Raw genomic sequence first — 21,552 nt, forward strand, 5'->3', positions numbered from 1 at the left:
ACAGATTTTCCACTGCGGGGGAGGGAGAGGTTGGCACCCCTAACCCTCATGTTGATCAAGGGCCAACAATACGTATAGGGTTTGGTATTATCCACAATTTCAGACATCCACTGGGAGTCTTGGAAAGTATTCCCTGTGGATAAAGGGAGACTACTATAATTGTGTTATCATCTGCTTAAAATTCTGTGACTTCCCCCTTACCTACACTTGGAAGGAATTGCAAACTGGTGGCCTGCATTTGTACAATATTGGCTTCCACAAATTTGAAAAAACAAATTTTAATTAGTTGCTAGCATTAAAAAAATTTGAGATTCCTGTAAACTCTAGATTTTCATCTTCTCGAAAATCTGAAGGAAGATCTGGTAACACTGGGCCTGCGTTTCTTCTGTAAGACAACATTTTGCTATTTCGATGGTGTATATTGCTAACCACTTGTTTTCCTAACATTGAAGCTTTGTCAGTTGCTGTTTATTATTGTTCTTGCACTGTTGTTCACGTGTACCCTTCATGGTACTCGTCAGATCCAAATAAGCTATAAACGTACAAATTGCTAATCTGTGTGTATAAGACTATTTTGTGATTGTTCTATTCTTCCTAGAATTTGAAACTTAACTGGTTGTATTAGTTTTACACTTACATAACCCATCTGATCATGTTCTCTGTTACTGAAATACTTCCTTATGTTAGATTTATGGAGGCTTACCTGGTTCTTCTCATCTTAATAGTCTGTACAGGATAACTTTTGGCATCATAACGCCTGCTTGGCATAAGTAATTCTCTTAGGTCCTGTGACCTTTTAAAATATTAACACCAGTGTCGTTGGTTCTTGTTTTCCTTTGTTGTCATAGAATATTAATTTATTAATTAGCTTATTTTCTAACTTGCCATTTACCCCAACAAAGTTCAGGAACTGGATTTTAGTCCAATTGGGAACTCTAGGTAACTATTATGACTCTGCTTAATTTAAATATAACTCTTATTACTCTTAAAATTTCAGAGTATGACCACATAAACTTTTCCTGTTTGTAGGCAGTGTCAGAAAAAAGTAAAATGCTCTAGCCTTCAGTGCTTTCAGATTCTAGTGGATGCCTGATTTTTTTAATATGTTCCTTGCGTGTTTTTTCTGAACATCATGTTTTCCTTTCCTTCTTCATCTAGCTCAGTCAGTGAATGTCTGGTGATCATTTTATATGCTTCCACTTATTATTCTTGTAAGTGCCTAACAGTCCCTATGCTTACCGTTTCCACACAAAATCCATAGTCACCAGTGTTTTTCCCATGATTAGATCTAATAGTCATCTAATTTATCCTTAAAAATTTTTCTCCTATCCTGTGGTGATAATAGGACTTTAGTGTTTTGCTTCTCAACTGTTGTGTTACTTTCTTATTGACCCCTCCTTTTTTTTTCTCTTCTGTGTGATCTTTTAAAGTTCTTTAAAGTATATAAGTATAAAACTTATATAAGTATATAAGGTTATATAAGTATAAAACTAATACGACCAATTAAGTTTCAAATTCTAGTTTTTTCTTTGTCTTCTGTTGCCTTATTTAATGTCCTAGGATTGAATATATCATGTTTCCCCAAAAATAAGACCAAATCTTATATTAATTTTTACTCCAAAAGACACATTAGGGCTTATGTTCAGGGATGTATGTCATCCTGAAAAATCATGCTAGGGCTTATTTTCTGGTTAGGTCTTATTTTCGGGGAAACACGGTAGTTCTGTAAGTCAAAGGTAAGTTCTTTGTGCTCTCTTTGGATCCAGTTTATAAGGAAGAGAAGGCTTTGCTTATAAACATACTGAAGGTGGTATGTGTGTGTATAGAGAGAGAGGAATGAATTGCGCTGATTAGAGATGTCTAATATAACCACATTTGGTGGCTTCAGATACGAAGAGTGTGGTGGTCATTAGGAGTACTGCTACACCCTGTTAAATTCTAGTTCAAGACTTTTCCTATTATTAAATAGGATGTATTCCTCGGTGATTTAAAAATAGAATATATGTTCTGATTATACCAGAACTATCCCCCATTCTCCATATCTCAGAAACTAGTGAATGATCAGAGAGAAGTAAAGTGCATACGACTTTTTTTTAAAGGGTTGGATAGAATGCACACTGCACAGAATCATGAAAGTGAAGCAGAGAAACATGGCTCTTGCTTGTAGGAAGTGCTTTGCAAAAATGGTTTTATAATTTGTTAGCCATAGTGCCATATGATAATTAGTGTCATATAATAATACTGTTTCCCATTCTAAAATTCTAGGCATTGGATGCATCTTCATATTGATTTTATGGTTTCTTTGGCTGTTTCTAAATTAGTTTTAGATAGGAAAGACCTATCTAAACTGTAAACTGAGAGAATGGAGCCAATAGAGAGGAAAATTTTTTAAATGTGAGAGCCTAGAATACTATCACTGTAGTTGCTTATCACAGCAGTTTCCATGAGAAGAGTATTATTATTATCTCCATTGTATGATGAGGAAACAAGCTCCGAGAGGTTCAATGCCTTACCAAAATCACATAACTAATTCAGTAGAAGAAAGCTATAACCACTTCATTATCTTTCATTATTTTGCTAAGGAAAGTGAGTCTAGGACAAGGATTCTTTCCTGCCATAACCTCTTGCCTAAAGTCCCACCCTGTTTTTAACTCTCTTTCATGGTTTGGGTAAACTAAAACCAGTAACAAATATGCTTAATATAAAGTGGACAGGGACCATTTATGTTTTCATTAAAAAAATTTAAAGAGAAAATAAGGGAATTGAATGTTTTTGTATTTTGTATTGTTTGCTATTACAGTCATGTGCTGCTCAACAATGAGAGTATGTCCTGAGAAATGTGTAGTTAGGCAATTTCATCGTTGTGAGACCATCATAGAGTGCACAAACCTAGATGGTAGAGCCTACTACACACAGAGGCTATGTAGTATAGCCTAGTACTCCTAGGCTACAAGTCTGTACAGCGTGTTACTGTACAAAACAACATGAGATTAAATCAAGCACAAGAGAAAATCATGCACTTAAAAGACGCTTTAAACACAAGATGTATTAGGCTGCTTCTAGCATAACACAGCACACTATTTTTCAGCAACCTTTTTTTATAAGTAAAAAGAGTATCCATAACCATAAAAAGTATATATAGTAAATATATAAAACAGTAACATAGTTGTTTATTATCATCAAGTATTATATACTATGCATAATTGAATGGCTATGCTTTTACACGACTGGCAGCTCAGTGGGTTTATTTACACCAGCATGACCACAGACATATGAGTAATGCATTGTGCTAAGACGTTAGGATAGCTACGTGTCACTTAGGCGATAGGAATTTTTCAGCTCTGTTATAATCTTTAAGGAACCACCGTAACATATGCAGTGCATCATTGACTGAAATGTCCTTATGCTGTGTATGACTATAAAATTTGAAAATCTAAAGACTAGGATTTTTTTTTCTGGTAAGTTTCCTTCCTCATTTTTACTTTTCCTCTCACAAAGCTGCAGGGAAATCAACATTTGTGAATATCCTTAAGCAAGTCTGTGAGGATTGGGAAGTGGTTCCTGAACCTGTTGTTCAATGGTGCAATGTTCAAAGTACTCAAGATGAATTTCAGGTATGAAAATAAAATTTAACTAAATAAAATAAAAACCTTTTGTTTTAGAGAAGTAGTAGCATTTAATCTCTTAGGTATTTTGTTGGCTTGTTTTTCTCTTTTCCAGTAAAACTTTAAAATCGAGCATTAAGTCTATATCTTCATCTGGGTAGTAGTTACATGCATGTATATCTATGTAAACATTGAACTATGCACTTAAGATTTATACACTTTATTGTATATAAGTACAATTTTTAAAGTTTTCAAAAATTAATTTAAAAGTTTACAAAAAATCTAATTGTAGTTAATTCCTTGAGTGGCATTTTACATTTTATTTAAAAAGCAAGCAAAGAAAACAAAAACAAAACACCTACTCCATAACTGAATTTTTTTAGTTTATCTTTCAAGCCTTTTGTCTCAGAACCATTAATCTCCCATTACTTTGTACTGTCATTCTTGCTAGACTTTCACCCTGGACAGAAGTTTCAATTTCCCAGCCTTTTCCATTCTACATTGCAAAAGTGAAAGAGGAAGTAACAGTTAAATTTTATTTTTTTATAGCAAAATTTTTATTGTGTGTATATGAAGGAGAGAGATCTGATTGCTCGGGTTTTTATTTCTGGAGAATTGAAATTGAAAGCAGCATAGCAGAAACGTTCAACATGGAAATGTGTGCTAGAAACTTAATTTGTTAGAGGTGAGGAGGATGGGATTGGAAAAAAATGTCCAATTTTTAGAGTTTAGCTGTTGGTATGAAGGATCAGAGAATAATAATTATTTAAAATGTAAATTATATATACAAGGAGGAATCACTAATTAGCAACATATTCTGTCGACTTCAAGGATATATGGTTTTGGATAACCAAAAATATTTTCTTACATACCTATTTGTTTTAAAGTGGGTAAATTTGTTTATTTGCTTCTTTCTTTCAACATTTCTTATTGACATGATACAATTATAGAAAAAAGCAGTGGTAACTCGGTTTTCAAACGTAATCCATTCCAGAAGACCGTTCGAGTTCTGAAACGTTTGAAAACTGAGGCACAGTTTCCCCATAGAAAGTAATGCAAAATGGATTAATCCATTCCAGACCTTTGAAATCAACTCCTAAAACTGCATATTGAGCATCAATTTTGCTATCTAATGATACCATAGATCCATAAAATTTATGGTGTTCGTAAACTGAAATGTTCACTAACGGAGACATTCAAAAACCGAGGCACCACTGTATATGGAACCTTGTACAGTTTGAAGAACCATTTTAAGGTTAACATCTTTGTAACCGTCATCCAGGTCAAGAAAGAACATTACTATCATTCCAGAAGTCCCAGATACTCCTTCTCAGGTCACAATATCTCATTTACTGGAGTAATGACTCCACTAGGGTAATCACTCATGAAATAACTCCTGCGATAATAATTTTCCTTTCTTCTAAAAATAATTGACCATACATGAACATGTCTCTTAAGAAATATAGCTTAGTTTTGTCTGTTTTTGAATGTTATGTAATGAAATAAACTTTGCATTCTTTTTCCTGTTGTACCTTTTGCCTAATAAGTTTATGAAAGTTGTCCATATTGCTACATGCAGCTATAGCTTGTTCATTTTCATTAGCATAGAGTAGTCAAGTGTACTCATATATCACCATTTGCCTATTCTATCCCTGTGATCGTTTTTTGAGTGGTTTCTAGTGTAGTTGCTGTAAAAGCAGCTCTGCTGTGAACGTGGATCCTGATATACATACACATGCAAGTTTCTCTAGGAATAAGAAGTAAAATCGCTGGGTGGTGGGATATGTGTACAATGCCTGTTTTCCAAAGTAGTTTTACCAGTCTGTTTCCCACAGTGTCCTCAAGCTGTCACTAGTCCATGTCTTTGCCAATATTTAGTATTGTCCAACTTCCTAGATTTTGTCATTCTGTTGAATATTTAATAACTTATGGTTTTAATTTTATTTCCCTGATTGCTGATGAGATTGTGTTCCTTTATTTAATTAATTAATGTGCCATTTCTTTTTTGGGATTTCTTTTATAAAGTCCCTGTTTAGGTCCTTTTGCCCATTTTACTTTTCTTCTGTATCCCTCTGTCACCCTGCATTTTTACCTCCCAAAGTATATCTCATGGCCTCTTTCACTGAAGTGCCATATTCAAATTTGCATACCATTAGAAATGAGAAACTTGTGTTCTAAAAATACCTCTTTCCCCCCCATTTCTGGGAGCAACTGTCAGTGTAGCTATTCTCAGGTGGTAAGTAGAAAGTAGCCAAATTAAACAAATGTCAAAAAGTACAGAAGGGATTCCAGTGTTAGACTAGATTGAATTAGGTGAACTCTATTTAATGTCTATTCTAGTTTTAATATTATAAACTTCTAATTCAAATACGTGTAACTTTTTTTTTTGACACGTTAAATGTCTCTCCTCTCAGTATACCTCACATTGATCAAGGTCACAGAAACTGACATATAAAAATCAAATGTTAAAAATATTATTTGCAGGGAGAAATATAATAATCAGATTCACTGAATTAGGTCAATCCACTGTCTATGTAGGCCCATAATACTCAACCAGTAGAAGGAACTCTTAAGAATCTCAAGGATTTGGGGTGCTTTTTAAAATAACAAACAGTTCCTTAGGAATTCAAATATGTGAATGCCTCTTGGTTAAAAATGACTGCCCTAGTGAATCACTGTTAGTATTGTGAGTATACTGAACCCTTCAGTTATGTTGAAGACGAAAGATTGAAAACACTGCATCAATATACATGGGAAGACAATTTATAATACGAAGGTTAGCTCTTATGCTTAGAATCAGAGCCCAGGAAGTTAGTTATATTATTTTAATGACGTCATCAGACTGTGACACATTGATGCATCTGTCTCCATTTCGAGGCTGTATTGGCTTCATGGATCTGATATGCATGTTTATGGACTGGGGCATTTTTGTACCCATATACTAGAGTCAAAATTCCAAATTGACCTTTCTTTAAAACTACCATGCAGATGCTCTTGTTATTATGTATTCATGTCTCCATGATGTTACAATTTGATAACCTTTATTGGATTTTGGTGCACATTCTCTGATAGCTTTATTTGTGTGTGTGTTGAGGGCTACTATATTGTTAGTCCTCTGTACTTCTAGGTGGAATTTCAGACAGTGTGAGGATAGTATTTGTGGGTATAAGACTGTGGAGTGTGAGGATGATGGTGGGCAGATGGGTTCCCTGTATCTTTAGATATTTTCTTTTTTTCTTGACCTCTACTAAACTCAAAAAATGGGATTTTTTTTAAAGGCAAATCACTCTTTTTTAAAAAAACTTTATTGGGGAATGTTGGGGGACAGTGTGTTTCTTCAGGGCCCATCAGCTCCAAGCTTGTTGTCCTTCATTCTAGTTGTGGAGGGTGCGGCTCAGCTCCAAGTTCAGTCTCCATATTTAATCTTATTTGCAGGGGGTGCAGTCCGCCATCCCATGTGGGAATTGAACCCACAACCTTGTTGTTAAGAGCTCGCGCTCTAACCATCTGAGCCGTCCGGCTGCCCCTCCAACAGCTCAGCGGCAGCTTGTTGTCTTCAATCTAGTTGTGGAGGGTGCAGCTCACTGGCCCATGTCAGAATCGAACCGGCAACCCATGTTGCCGGCTCACGCTCTAACCAACTGAGCCATACGGCCACCCCCAAAAATGGGATTTTATCCCTTTTTCAGATCCATCCCTGCTGCAGTCCTTGGAGTTATAGTGTGAGCACTTTGTCCAAATCTCAGCTTAGAATACTGTCAGTAGTGAAAGTAGACTGTCTTCAGACCCAGCGCTTGCAAGGCTATGTCCTACTTTGGATGTTCTCCATTTAATCACACTTCTTGGCAGTTGCTGTAGAATGGGAAGAGTTGGGCTTTTGGTATCTTTGATCTATTATCCTAGTCAGTAATTAAATTTGCACGTGTGTGATTATCTTGGGTTGTTTTGTTTTTGGCTGTTTTTAACTTGCCACCTAGTGGCTGAATACTGCTATACTATTGATAAGCTGCCACCAATTTTAACAAAATACCTAAAAAGATGTAATCTCCCCTCTCTTCCCATTTCATGGTAAGATTATCTTTAAAATATACCATGCAGGTGATTATCAGTCTTTATATTGAAGGTTTATTTTAAATAATAGTTTGCTTTATTTGTTGATTTATGTTATTATTTAGGCCCAAAGCTTTGGTTTGACTGCTTCTTTTTAGTTTGTATTCTTTTTGAGACACAAACACTGTTAGGGACATATCCCTGCTCTGTCCTGTTTTCTAATTGAACTGAATTCTTTTGGGGCGCTTTGTTATTAATTGTGAATAATAGCAAAACACTTCTTACCACTAAGAAGCCACAGAACAATTAGTAACTGAGAGAAAGAAGGAATAAAATATACTTGTTACTGAAGCAACAGCATATTTTTTGATAAGTTCTTGGAAATTAATTAGGAATACTTGATAAAGTACTTTTACTAGTACCTTCTCAAATCATCTGATAACTTTCGTTGGCTATTTTGTGATTATCTTGTTTGATGGACTCTGCTTTTTTTTTGACTGAACTTAATTCAGCTCTTTTTAAATGTTTGCAAAGGTTAGACTCAATTGAAAAGATAAGTGATTTTGTATCTTTACTTGATATTTCTGGTTTTGTCCTAAGTTGCCAATAATATGTGTTTTCTGTAAAGTGTATTCTGTCATGAAGTGAATTATAGACAAGAATTTCAGAAACAAAGTAAAAATTATCCATAATCCTACCACACTATGTGTTTAGACAAGAGAGATTACATTTATTGGGAAATCCAAATACTGGGAGATGTATGATCTTTGTGTGATTAACTTTTTTTATTGTGGTAAAAAGCACATATAAATTTTATCATCTTAACCATTTTTAAGTGTACAGTTTAGTAGTGTTAAGTATATTTACAATGTTGTAAAACAGATCTCTGGAACATTTTTATCTTGTAGAACTGAAAGTATTCCTTAAACAACTCTTTGCTCCCTTCCCCTAGCCCCTGGTAACCACCATTCTATTTTCTGTATCTGAATCTAACTACTTTAGATGCTTCCTATAAGTGGAATTATACAGTACTTGTCCTTTTGTGACTGGCTTATTTCACCTAGCATATTGTCCTCAAGGTTCTTCAGAAAAACTTTCAAACTTTTCACTCTTTCTAGTAAAGAAGCCCATTTAATTTTACGTATTTAACCTATTTTGTTATCTCAGTATTCACAGAGCATAGTTAATTGATCACAAGTGTTTTTCAAATGAACCAAATTCACTTGATTGATTTTATTAAATGTTATCATGTAGATTTAAAGTAACACTTGCTGCTGTAATAAACTCTAAAATCTCTGTGGTTCAAAATAATAAAATTTTATTTCTCAACAAACAGTACAATATAGTATTTGGTGGATGGCATACCATGCTGTGACTCAGGGACCCAGGTCCCTTCTAACTTGTAGCTCATCCAACCTAGGACAGTGCTTCAGGTTTTACTGTCTTTAGAGTCACCTGGAAGAGTTGTTAAAACACAGATATCCAGCCTTACCTCCAGGTTCTGATTTAGTAGGTCTGGGAGAGTGCTGAAAACATGCATTTCTCACAAGTTTCCAAGTGATGTTGCTGCTGCTGTTATGGGAACCATACTTTGGTACCCCTGCCCTGGAGCTGAAGTTGAGAACCACACCCTAGGGCCTCGGTGTCCTTGCTAAGAACTGATGGATAAAGAAAGAATCATAGCATTTGAGAGGTTTTCATGGGTCAAGCCTGGAAATGGTATACATTGCTTCTGCCCTACTTCCGTTGGGTAGAACTGAGTCACATGACTGAAATTAACGTTAAGGGAAGCTGGAAAATAAAGCCTATTTGTGTGTCCGGGAAGAAAAAGAATCTGGTTTTAGAGAACACATAGCATTGTCTGCCACACATACATCTCTAAATAGAAGTAATTTAAATTTATTTTTAAATGTAATTTAAACTCAGAAGTACCATGTTTAATTAATTTATGTAGAAGTTGTTGAAGTTTATTTTAAAGTTAATGGTTGCATTGGTGATAGGTATTTGTGCAGCAAAGACAACTATCATTTATGTAGCAAAGCCCAGATGATGATAAAGACAAAAAATTGTTTTTCATTGTTAGTTTTATTTTAAAAAATAACTCAGATGTAGATGTATTTTTGCTAGTGAATTTGTTTTTATATTCTTAGTGAACTCTCTATTGTATGTATAGTTATGTAAAATTATCCAGATCTAAGGTAAAATTATTAAACTGCAGAGTACCAGCACCAAGTTAATCATCCACATAGTAGCCAAATATCTCCTTTCAATAAATCAAATGTAAGTATTGTTTACTTTATAGTTATAACTTCAGCATTTAATGGCAGTGAAACATTTTGGAAAGAGTATGACTTTAAAATCAGTCCTAGGGGTGAATCCTAGCTTTGCTGCTTTTACCAAGTATATTGATATTGACAAGTTATACAACCTCTTTGAGCCGTTGTTTTTTAATCTGAAAAATAGGGTCAGTGATGACTATTTCATGGGGTTGAGATAATTTATGTAAAGCTTTTCAATTCCTGGCATAAAACAGACAATAAATGGTAGGTATAATTATCATTAAAATTGAAGTGCATTATCCTAATGGATATTTTGAGTAATGAAATTTACTAGCTCTTCAACAGATATTCTCTATTTTCTGCTTCTAAGACATAAAAAATAAACTTTTAGAAAAATGTAAATATGCTTTTTATGTTCATATTCCTAAGCACATTTATTTTTTAAAAACATGCCATTTAAGCCAGGGATAATCTAACCAGATGTAGAACAAACTAAGACTTAAATTTTGTGTTTTGAATTAATGTTTATACTGCAGAGAATTCCATATATACATAGATACCATTGCCATCCTACCCCTCTTCTTTAGTATCTAATTCCTTTAATGGATTGAGAAAACTTCTTTAAATGATTTAAGATTAAACCGTTGAATGAATGCTAGCACCTACCATGAAATCATTTGTAATTTATGAGAAGTTGACCTTAAATTACTTTTCTGATTAATTTAATGTACAAAAGGGAGAGAGCAGACAGGCTGTATATCATTTTATTGCTTTTCATTTTTTTCATCACTGTATCTCTATATTACTTTTCTTCCTCAAGCTATTTTGAAGTTGAGTTGTTTTAAAATAGATAATCCTCGATCCCTCCATCTTTCCTTTTTGAAGAGATGAGGAAATGTGCCTAAAATCTGATGTCAGTAGTGAAAGAAATTTAATGTGACCCGGTTTTTCTGTTTCATTGGAGGTTTTTAAATTTTTTATTATTATTTTCACTGCAGATAGATACTCATAGACCCTCTTTGAAGGAGTAACTGACATCCAGGAAAGATGAAGGAAGTTTTGTTAAGAGAAAACACTTGTTCACTGGCCAAAAGTTTACAAAATTATTTTGGGCCTCTCAACCTTTACTTAAATTACAGTATGTAATAAAAAAAAATGCTTTAAAAACACAAATTTAACTACCTTTTTTTTTTTGAAGAAGGAATGTTTGTAATAGCTAAAAGTGCTAGATAAGGGACACACAAATAACTGAGAACAAGGATGGAAACACATCATTTGTGTGGCCAAAATGGAGGTCACAAAATTATGCATTAAGGTTCATGTGTCTTATTCATACTTTTTTTTAAAAAAAATTTCTTTCCTTTTCTCTTTTTGTAATTTTTATTGGGAAATATTGGGGAACAGTGTGTTTTTCCAGGGCCTATCAGCTCCAAGTCATTGTCCTTCAATCTAGTTGTGGAGGGCGCAGCTCAGCTCCAAGTCAAGTTGTTTTCAGTCTAGTGGTGGAGGGTGCAGCTCACTGGCCCATGTGGGAATCGAACCAGCGACCTTGATGTTATGAGCACTGCACTCTAATCGACTGAGCCAACTGATTGTACTTTTGACACAATCTAATAAACAAATTTTCTGATTAGAAGGGGCTGTCAAGGGAAGCAGCCATGTCTACAATCAGACATCAAAGGAGAAAACAGAAAAACTGAAAACCAGACAACTAAAAAATAATGCATTTTTGGGCTCATTTAGTATAAGATCAAATAGAAACTTGAACAGTTTGATATTTTTATGTGTAGAATGGAGGCTTGTGCTTTATTGCTAACTTTTTTTATACATCCAACAGTCAATATTCAATAATACTAAGTAATTTTCAAAATGCTATGCTTACTAGGGTAGGAAAATAAAATACACATTAGTGTCCTCTTCCTAAAAAAATAATTAAATTAAAAAGTTTTGGTTGAGTTGAAAAACTTCACTTAGCTAGAAAAATTCACTCGTCTGAAATATTTTCTCCCTGGAGAATGCAGAGTAAATGGAAAGTCATTTTATAATTAAATTAACAAAGGCTTTTCAATGGAACGCTCATAAAAATAAATTTGTTCTTGAAGCAGTTTGGGAAGGCAACTACACCCTTCTTTCAGTTAATCATCTGCTCAAAGTATTCTCTAAGCAGACCTATTGTGGACTATTAGCCTCTTGCTGCTTTATACTTTTTTTTTTCAATTGTGGAAAGAAGATTCAACTTAATTATGTGGTTTGTGGTATATAATTTAAATTCTGCCTCAAAGTGCCATGTGTTTGTGTGGTTTTTAATTCTGAACTGAAACTTTGAGGTCAATTGCAATATTTACACTTCGGGATTTTTTTTTTTCCTCTAGAGGAAAATCACCTACTTTCACCATGAATGGCAAAAATCATTCAAGGGTATTTATTGGACTACCTAGGATTTTTAGAAGTCCGATTTGGGCCAAACAAATAATTTCTGCCATAGGCTGTTAGTTTATGACTTTTTGTGAAAAAGATCTAAATCAGTGGTGAAGCTAGCTTTTCAAATTCTTGTAGACCTCAGGCAACCTGAAAAATACAGTGGGAAAGAGCCAGGAAGAAGAGCACTTACTCATTTTGGCTTTGCTAATTATGATGCATTTATTTATCCAACTTCTCTTTTTTAGCTTTTTAAAAAAATTAAAATAGTTCTATTGGTCATTATTTTGCTTTTTGTTTCTTTTTTTTAATTCAAAATAGGAACTGACAGCATCTCAGAAAAGTGGTGGGAATGTTCTTCAGATGATGTATGAGAAACCTGAACGATGGTCTTTTACCTTCCAGTCATATGCCTGCCTCAGTCGCATACGAGCTCAGCTTGCCTCTCTCAATGGCAAGCTCAAAGATGCAGAGAAACCTGTATTATTTTTTGAGCGATCTGTGTATAGTGACAGGTATGTAGAAATGACTTGTACCAGTTTGGAACCTTGGCTTAAAATTAGACTTTTTTTGTTTGTTTCCTCAGAATCAAAGTTATAAGAGAGGCCGAATGGGGATTTGAGATAGAAAATGACATTTAATACCTTCAGCCCTTCGGTACTAATGGCATCAGGGAGTTCTAGCATTTATAACCCCCCGTTTCCAAGGAAACTATAGGGAATATGGTGGCCATCTCATTCAAATTTGCAGAAAATTTTTTTTTTTCCTTTAACCCTGTTAAAGTTCTCATCTGCTCTGGTTAAATCTGAATATATATTCTAGACTCACGTGGAACAAGGAGATCAAAAATGTGTCAGGGAATTGCCCTGGTTATGCAAGGATTCTTTTAACCTCTAGCGTTAGCTCAAAACAGAGGTTCTCAAACGTTTGGTCTCATGACCCCTTTCCAGTCTTAATGACTATTGAGGAGCCCAAAGAACTTTGTATCTTACTGATATTTATGTTACTAGAAATTAAGATTGAGAAACGGAAAAAACATTTATTTATTTATTTAAAATTAGTAATAATAGACCTATTACATATTAACATAAATAACATACTGGTGAAAATTATATTTTTCAAAACAAAAACATTTGTGAGAAGTGAAGCATTATTTTATATTTTTTGTGAATCTTTACTGTCTGACTTAATAGAAGACAGCTGGATTCTCACTTATGCTTTTATGTTTAATCTCTTGTAATATATTCTTTTAGTTGAAGTAGAATATATAAATAAGTGGAATATTTAGTTGAAGTAGAATATATAAATAAAGTAATCTGGGCTCTCACAGAGCCCTTGGAAGGCTCTTGGGGACTACCAGGGTCCTCAGACCACATTTTTGAGAACTACTGGCCAAGAACAGATTTCCTGTAGTTGGAGATACTCTATTGCTTTTTTTTCTGCTGTCAAAGGTATTATCTCCCATGGATTTTAGGAGAACGTTCCATGTCCATTTAACAGATCCATTCTCTCTTTTCTATTTCTTTGTGCTTTTTGGAAAGGATTTATGTGTTGATATAGACTGTCTTTCAGGTACATTTTTGCATCTAATTTGTATGAATCTGACTGCATGAATGAAACAGAGTGGACGATTTATCAAGACTGGCATGACTGGATGAACAACCAGTTTGGCCAAAGCCTTGAACTGGATGGAATCATTTATCTTCGAGCCACTCCAGAGGTGAGACCCAATAAACATTTGTTTATTCCATTGAAAATTTAAATTAGAAATCCTTTCAGTGGTATGCAGTGAAGGCAGTTTAGTTTAACTCCACTCCTCAAGCTCACGTCCAAATTAGAAACTCATAACTGTGTAAGTAGAAGCATTCTATTTTCTCAGCAAACTAGAAGTCCAGATTTGTCAAGTTGCTCTGTTAGGCTCTTCTCTATTCTTTCTCAGTTCTATTCATTATTTCTTCTTAACTTTTGCAGGGTCTCTTATATATCACAGCTAGATTAAGAAACTCGCTCAGGTTACTCCTAGAATATAGGTTTCATGAGGTGAGACTTTGGGTATTTTAATTACTGTTGAATTTCTAGTGCCTAGAACAAGGCCTCGGTATGTAGTAGGAGCTCAGTAAATATTTACTGAGTGAATGGCAAAGTTGATGGAGGTCCATTTCAAGAAATCTTTTATGGTTTTGACTTGGAATGGGTGAGTAGTAGCAGCTACAGTTGAGAAGAGACTTAGCAGACACTTGCCTTTTTCAGTTGAGGGAGCTTATTTGAAATTATGCCTTTCATGACAGATTGTAACATAGCTATTCTTGTTTACATATGAAATTATGTAATGATCCCAGGAAGACCAAATGGATGCCTTTTATAAAATTAACATAAGTGAGAGCTTACATTTATTAACAAATTTCTGGTTTTGGTGCTTGCATTCCCATTTTTCTCTGTTTTTTATTTCTATTTCTTCCCTGAGTCATTAAGTAGGCTCTGATGAATGTAAATGTTAGGACATCTAGCCTGAAAAAACCCGTGTTGTATTGAAGCTGAATTTTCAAAGAAACTAGGTTTCTAATTCCAAGTGATGATTTTGTTTATCCTCTAATATCAAGTAAGCCAGAATTTAATAATAATTTTGAAAGTTACTTTTATTTTTGAAAGAATTTTGTTTTTAATTACAAAAATAGTAAATACAAATATAGATGAAAGAATATAAAGAATGCTGATAATTTTATTCTGTTAGAAATGTTCATAGTCAACATCTTAAAGTCTAACAAAATACTTTTATTTCATTAACAGTTGTGATATCTTTGATTAGAGGATCATTTAACTATCTGAAAAGAGGATTTATAAAGATTTAGAAGCACAGTTTTATGCTGAATTCTTTTTTCCTTTTTACAAAACTTATTTCAGACAGAATATTTCAAGTATGCATGCCAAAAATTAATAGACTTATTTTGGCTTCCCTTTGAAAGTACTACTTGGTTTAGAGCCACCAAATGGCTGAAAAGTACAGGGAGGGAAAAATGAACTATTTCAACTTTCTAGAAGAAATAAAAGGAGATTTTGGCTAACATAACTAAAGAGACACTAGGGAAGAAAATTTTAATGGCAGCAGACAAGAATAATTGTTTCTCCTCCTCTCCCTTTGCTCTTTTCCCCTTCTTATTGCTTGATTTTAGAAATGCTTGAGTAGAATATATTTACGGGGAAGAGATGAAGAACAAGGCATTCCTCTTGAATATTTAGAGAAGCTTCACTATAAACATGAAAGCTGGCTCCTGAATAGAACACTGAGGTAAGACTTCCTTATTTTTATTTACTACTCATTTTTAATACTTTTATCAAGTTTTAATTAAAAATGTGCAGTATGTATAATTTTTCATTTTCAGCAATTTTTTTTATTAGTGTTGTAAGATCTCTCAGAATGGGGGGGATTCTAGGTGTAGATTTTCATTATTTTTATTGCAATAAGATCCATTTCCTTAAAGCTCGTCTTATAGCTCATCTCCCCCAGTGGTATTGACAGAGTAATATATGGAATTTCACATTAAGTGTTACAGTAGGAAATCTGTGTACATTATTTAGTTACTCTCAGAGAGTATTTTAAGATATTTCAATTTTGTTTCTTAGGTCAGGACTTATAAGATAATTAATAAGAGCTTACTTAGTCTTTGTCACCCGTCAGATTCTGGTTCAAATCCAGTGTCACTTATTAGTGTGTGACCTTGGACAACCTCTGAGCCTCAAGGTGACCTTCTTGAACAAATGATTAACAACATTGTGATTTTTCAATGATGATATAATGAGTTTTTAGTGTTTTTCTTTTATTTATTGCTTTTTCTAATTATTTTGTTTATCTTTAAACAGAACCAACTTTAATTATCTACAAGAAGTGCCTATATTAACACTGGATGTAAATGAAGACTTTAAAGACAAACACCACAGTTTGGTTGAAAGGGTAAATTTATACAAAGACTATAAACTAACATTTGTTTTGTCTTGTCTAAAAAAGTGTTCTAACTTGTGGGAAAACAATTTTGTAACAAAAGATTAAATAAAATTACATTAAGGGAAGCTAAGAGCTTTAGAAGGATTTAGTCTGTTTAGATTTTAATCCTAACTTCAAATTTTAACTTTGTGACTTTAGCTAAAATAAGGAGCTTCTTTATCCTTTATTTCCTTTATCTGTAATATAGAGATAATCATTAAAGTTTTGGCTCACATGCCTCTCTGCTTTTCCCCTTCCCCTTTTCCCTATACAACTAGTCTTTAGATACTTGGGTAATTAATTTTGTATTTTTCAATTAAATTCAGTATGGAGGATATTTGAAGTTGTAGGATTTTCATTCATTTTTATATTAGTTGAGGTCTTGAGATTTAAAGGATTTTTAATTTGAGTTTTATATGGGACCTTGTCAATGATGAATTGTCATTGCCTAATCATTCATTGAGCCATTGCCTTAATCAGTTAATCTATCCCCCAGATAATTGGGAGTTGCCTATATTCTGTTAAATCAGTAGTGCACATACTGATAAAGGGACTGGAGGAGAACCTATTGAAGAAACCTTGAGAGAGAATAGTGTTGGGAATTACCCCTATATTCGTACTAGTTAACTTAGTGATCTAAGATCTCAAAAAGAAGCCACATTTTTTTCTTGTTTGTTTTGGTTTTGAGAGAAATTTTATTTTTCTTTTCTCTTGTCACAAAATGTCTATTTAGTATAATAGGTACTTGACATTCATAAGGGCTATATCTTAAGAATTTTGAAAGTCTCAACATTTATAGGTAACTACTATACCATATACTTTCCATGATATAAAATAAAGCATAGCTAGACAATTTAAATGACCTCTTCATACTATAAATAATGTTAAAAAATATATAGGATAGAATTCACTCATGATACTATTAAAATGATTAAGTCATCCACTGCAGTACTAACAGCCAACCATCATTTTATGTGAATAAATCTATAAAACTACTTTTTAAAATTGTATCTAACTCTTCTGTGTTTTGACGAAGAATCATCATTTTGTATTATTTATTTTTATTTTCATCAATAATGTTAGCAATTGGATTTCTTTTTTAGGTACTTTTACAAGGCAAAAATCTGTCTCCCCAGGAGAATTACTGTGTAGTCTAGAATATGTAGAGAACAGAATCTTGTTACTATGATGTTGGTTAGTTTGCTAGATTCATTCACTCTTTATGTGACCCTTCCTCATACATTAACATTACAAAGTGGATACATGATTCAAATTTGTGCTTCAGGAAAATTATAGATCTGTTTCATGTCTGGACCTTCAAAGTTGTTTAAACCAGTCTATGGTATTATAAAGATAATACAAAATTAAAGATGATGAAATTAGAGGTTATGGCTGTTATAGAACTGTATCAATCTTAGACATAAATTTAATAACTCCTGTAATGACATTTTAGTTCATTCATCTTTTACTCCTGAAGTATTAATACATCATTTGAAAGTAAATACTATGGCTCTTTGTGACAGAATTACATATTCAGTTGGGGGTCTTTACCTGTCTTAAACTTTTAAATGAAGATGAATATTAGCTATCTCAAATTAGTCAAATAATTATATTAATATATTTTTCCCTCTCCTCAGGTCAAAGAATTTCTGAGCACTTTGTGATTTTGCTGAAGACTACAGGCAATGAAATGATTCCAGCTTTGTATAATATTTGAAGCTCTATGTTCATAAAAATCTCTTTAGAAAGCCTAAATTTTTAACCATTTTTGTTCCAAGAAAAAAACATTTTTTGATAAATCCTATACAAAAGTTGTGACCAGTTTCTTTTCTTTCTCTCTTTTTGTTTCTTTGTTTTGTTTGTTTAAACAAAGACATTTAATTATCTCTCATGACAAAAAATGTGGAAGTAGATGGCTCCACAATCAGTATGGTGGCTAGCCTGTTATCAAAGATCCACCCTCCTGTCTTTCCCCTCTGTTATCCTCAGCAGATTGCCTGTTTTTCCTGGTGCTTCTTATCTTACTGGTGACCAGTATCTTAACTGGAAACTTTAATGTTACATAGTAAATGATAATGTGTCCTGTGTAAATAAAGTGCAGAAAATTGAGAGTGGAATTTAAGGATTCTCTAGAAAAGGGATTAAGAAGATTTAGGTACTTTTGCTCAAGTGCCTTCCCTTCCACCTTAATTTATGTAGCAGATAAGACCGGGTTTAGTATTTAATTACTTTACTGATAACTAGTGTGTCTGTGACACATTATATAGGAGCAGGTTAGACTGTTCCCAGTTTGTAATGGCATAACATACCATAAGTCATTTAATCTTTTTCCTGCCTTTGTTTTTACACCTGTGCTATGAGTGAGACTTCATCTTTTTGCATGGGATTTTGGATATTTAAAAAGCAAGTGTTTCTGTACTTAAAAGATAACTGAAAATTACATGAATAAAAGATTTAATTTATATGGAGCTTAAAATAGCTACCTTTTTTTTTCCTTCTCAGACTATTCATTTAGAATGGAATATTATTGATCTGGTTAAAAGATTGGTTTAAAGTATGATCATCTTTAAATAATTTGAGGGGGAAGTATTGTTTTTCCTACATTTCTTCTCATTTTTATAGGTAAAACGTTAGTGGAACATAGTAAGGTATACGTTTTTCCGTTCTATTTATTGACTCAGTACTGGGAATGAGTAGTCTCTTATTACCTTTATATTTCCTTAGAAGTCAAAAAAGTAACTGAAGACAAGGTAGATTACCTTCCTTACATGTTAGTTCCTTTAGTCCCAGCTGTTATTTCCTGCTTCAGCCTGCTTTGCCCACTGTCTGGACTCATTAGGCAACCTGCAGTTTTAAAGTCACATATTTCTACTTTGAGAACATCCTGATTATTCTTGCTTCATAGTTTGCTTTGCTTCTCTGTAGTTATACCTTAAGTTTTTGCTCCCCCTCCTTTAAGAGAAATTACTGAAAACTGATCTTGCTTTATATATGTTATATGTCTTGAACGCATTGTCATTTTTTAATATATATTAGGAAATATATTAATAAAGAAGACAAAAGCATAAAGTAGTTGTAATTTTAAAAGATCTGCATGGATTCATTTTAGTTCTGTATATAAAGATTTCTTTTCAAGTTTGTTTAGTTAAGGTGTGGAGTGTTTTGTCTTACATATTTAGCCTTTCTACTTGACATTTTAGAAAAATTTTGTTTTTGAAGTAAGAAGTCATTTTTACTTTGAAGCTATCATTTTCCTTTTTAAAATGTCATCTTTTGTTTTGGATTTCCTGATATTCAAAGATAATTTAATTGGTCAAACAATCTAGATGCATTAATATTTGAAAGGGAAACTGCATTTCAAATGTATAATCACTATGAATATTTAACCTTTCTCATGATGTTGTATGGGTTTCTTGTTTTGTTTTGATATACATCAATTTGTTTACTAAATTAAATATTTGCTTAATAAATAAGTATAAATCTCATGAACTATAAGTGTACATTGAAATGATTATCCTTTTAGAATTAAAATTTATTCTAATTTTGAAGAAAAAATATGAATACAAAAAGATGACAGTGTTTTGTATAAGTTTCATTGATTCTATTTTACGTGAAGGCATAATTCAGAGATTTTCATTTACCTTTAAAAGTGTTTAATGACTTTTTAAGCCTGTAGAATTGAAAAGAAGCTTAAAAATTTTATTACTTGTCATGATGCAAAAGCTGTACCATTGGGTAGGCATGGAGTATTGAGCCTAGTGGTCTGCATTACCTCTTGGATCCTATTTCCCATATGAGATCATCTTCCCTCAGAGTATATGTACTACTTTTTATAGGTTGCTCTTCTAAGAAGTTAATTAATTGTATAAGACTTATTTCCTCATTCAGAATTTATCTTCCATGTCTGAAACTTAGAGAAGTGTATACTGAGCCCCCTAGAAATTAGGTCTAATCATATTTTATAGGATAAGGAGTCCCAAACTGTTTTTTACATAGAGATGGAAATCTCATATACCTCCAGAAAAATACTAGATAATTTGCTTAAAGTGTTTACAGATCCTGATAAGTAATAGCCTTCCACATTTGACAAGTCTTACCTGTTTGCTTTTTAAAAACTTTTTAAATTTTGAAATAATTTTTCACTCTCAAAAAGTTGCAAAAATTAGAGTTCCTGCATACCCATCACCCAGTTTCTCCCAATGCTAACAGTTTACTTAACCATAGTATGTTATCAAGACTAGGAAATTGACTTTGGTACACTGCTACTAACTAAATTACAGGCCTTATTTGGATTTTGCAGTCTTATCTCTGTTTTTCTTAAAGCATAGATTTAATTTTTAGAGCAGTTTTAGGTGCACAGCAAAACTGAGTGGAAAGTACAGGTTTTGCATATAGTCTCTGCGCCTGCACTTGCATAGCTTTCCTGACTCTCAGTGTCCCCACCAGAGTGGTCCATTGGTTACGTTACAGTCAATGAACGTACGCTGACACATCACTCAAAGTCCATAATTTAGGTTTTACTCTGTGCTGTATATTCTATGGGTTTTGACAAATAAATAATGACATGTATCTACCATTTTGCTCTATACAAAATAGTTTCCCTGCCCTGAAAAAAATCTGTGTTTTGTTCATCCTGTCACCCCAGCATCTGGCAACCACTAATCTTTTTATTGTCTCCATAGTGTTGCCTTTTCTAGAATGTCATATAGTTGGAATTATACAGTATGTAACCTTTACAGATTGTTTTTTTTTCACTTATGGCTTGATAGTTCATTTTCTTTAAATAAATTTTTTATTGGAGAGTATTGGGGGACAGTGTGTTTTTCCAGGACCCATCAGCTCCAAGTCAAGTCATTGTCTTTCAATCCAGTTGTGGAGGGCGCAGCTCAGCTCCAAGCCCAGTCACCGTTTGCTGGGGGCACAGCCCACCATCCCATGTGGGAATTGAGCTGGCAAACTTGTTAGGAGCTCGCGCTCTAACCCACTGAGCCATTCGGTCACCCCTCTGTCAGATCAGCTGCAGCTCATTGTCTTCAATCTAGTTGTGGAGGGTGCAGCTCACTGGCCAACGTACGAATCAAACTGGCAACCCTATTGTTCAGAGTTCGCACTCTAACCAACTAAGCCATCTGGCTGCCCCGTGATAGGTCATTTCTTTTTAGTGCTGAATAATATTCCATTGTCTGGATGTACCATGTTTATTCACTCACCGACTGAAGGA

At 33.6% G+C, this 21,552-nt stretch overlaps 1 protein-coding gene across 1 annotated transcript in view; it reads left to right on the top strand.

Moving 5' to 3' along the window:
- The window catches only part of DCK (deoxycytidine kinase), a 29,329-nt gene extending 9,511 nt beyond the window's left edge, over positions 1-19,818 (top strand). Inside the window, exons 2-7 of the mRNA XM_081034350.1 lie at positions 3,499-3,614; positions 12,674-12,867; positions 13,925-14,072; positions 15,523-15,638; positions 16,211-16,301; positions 17,969-19,818. Of these exons, the coding sequence (XP_080890476.1) occupies positions 3,499-3,614; positions 12,674-12,867; positions 13,925-14,072; positions 15,523-15,638; positions 16,211-16,301; positions 17,969-17,995 (692 nt within the window). The 3' untranslated portion in view covers positions 17,996-19,818. The remainder of the gene's footprint in view (positions 1-3,498; positions 3,615-12,673; positions 12,868-13,924; positions 14,073-15,522; positions 15,639-16,210; positions 16,302-17,968) is intronic.
- Positions 19,819-21,552: the final 1,734 nt, after the last annotated feature.

This window comes from Rhinolophus hipposideros, assembly GCF_964194185.1.
Source record: "Rhinolophus hipposideros genome assembly, chromosome: 1".
Classification (NCBI taxonomy): domain Eukaryota; kingdom Metazoa; phylum Chordata; class Mammalia; order Chiroptera; family Rhinolophidae; genus Rhinolophus; species Rhinolophus hipposideros.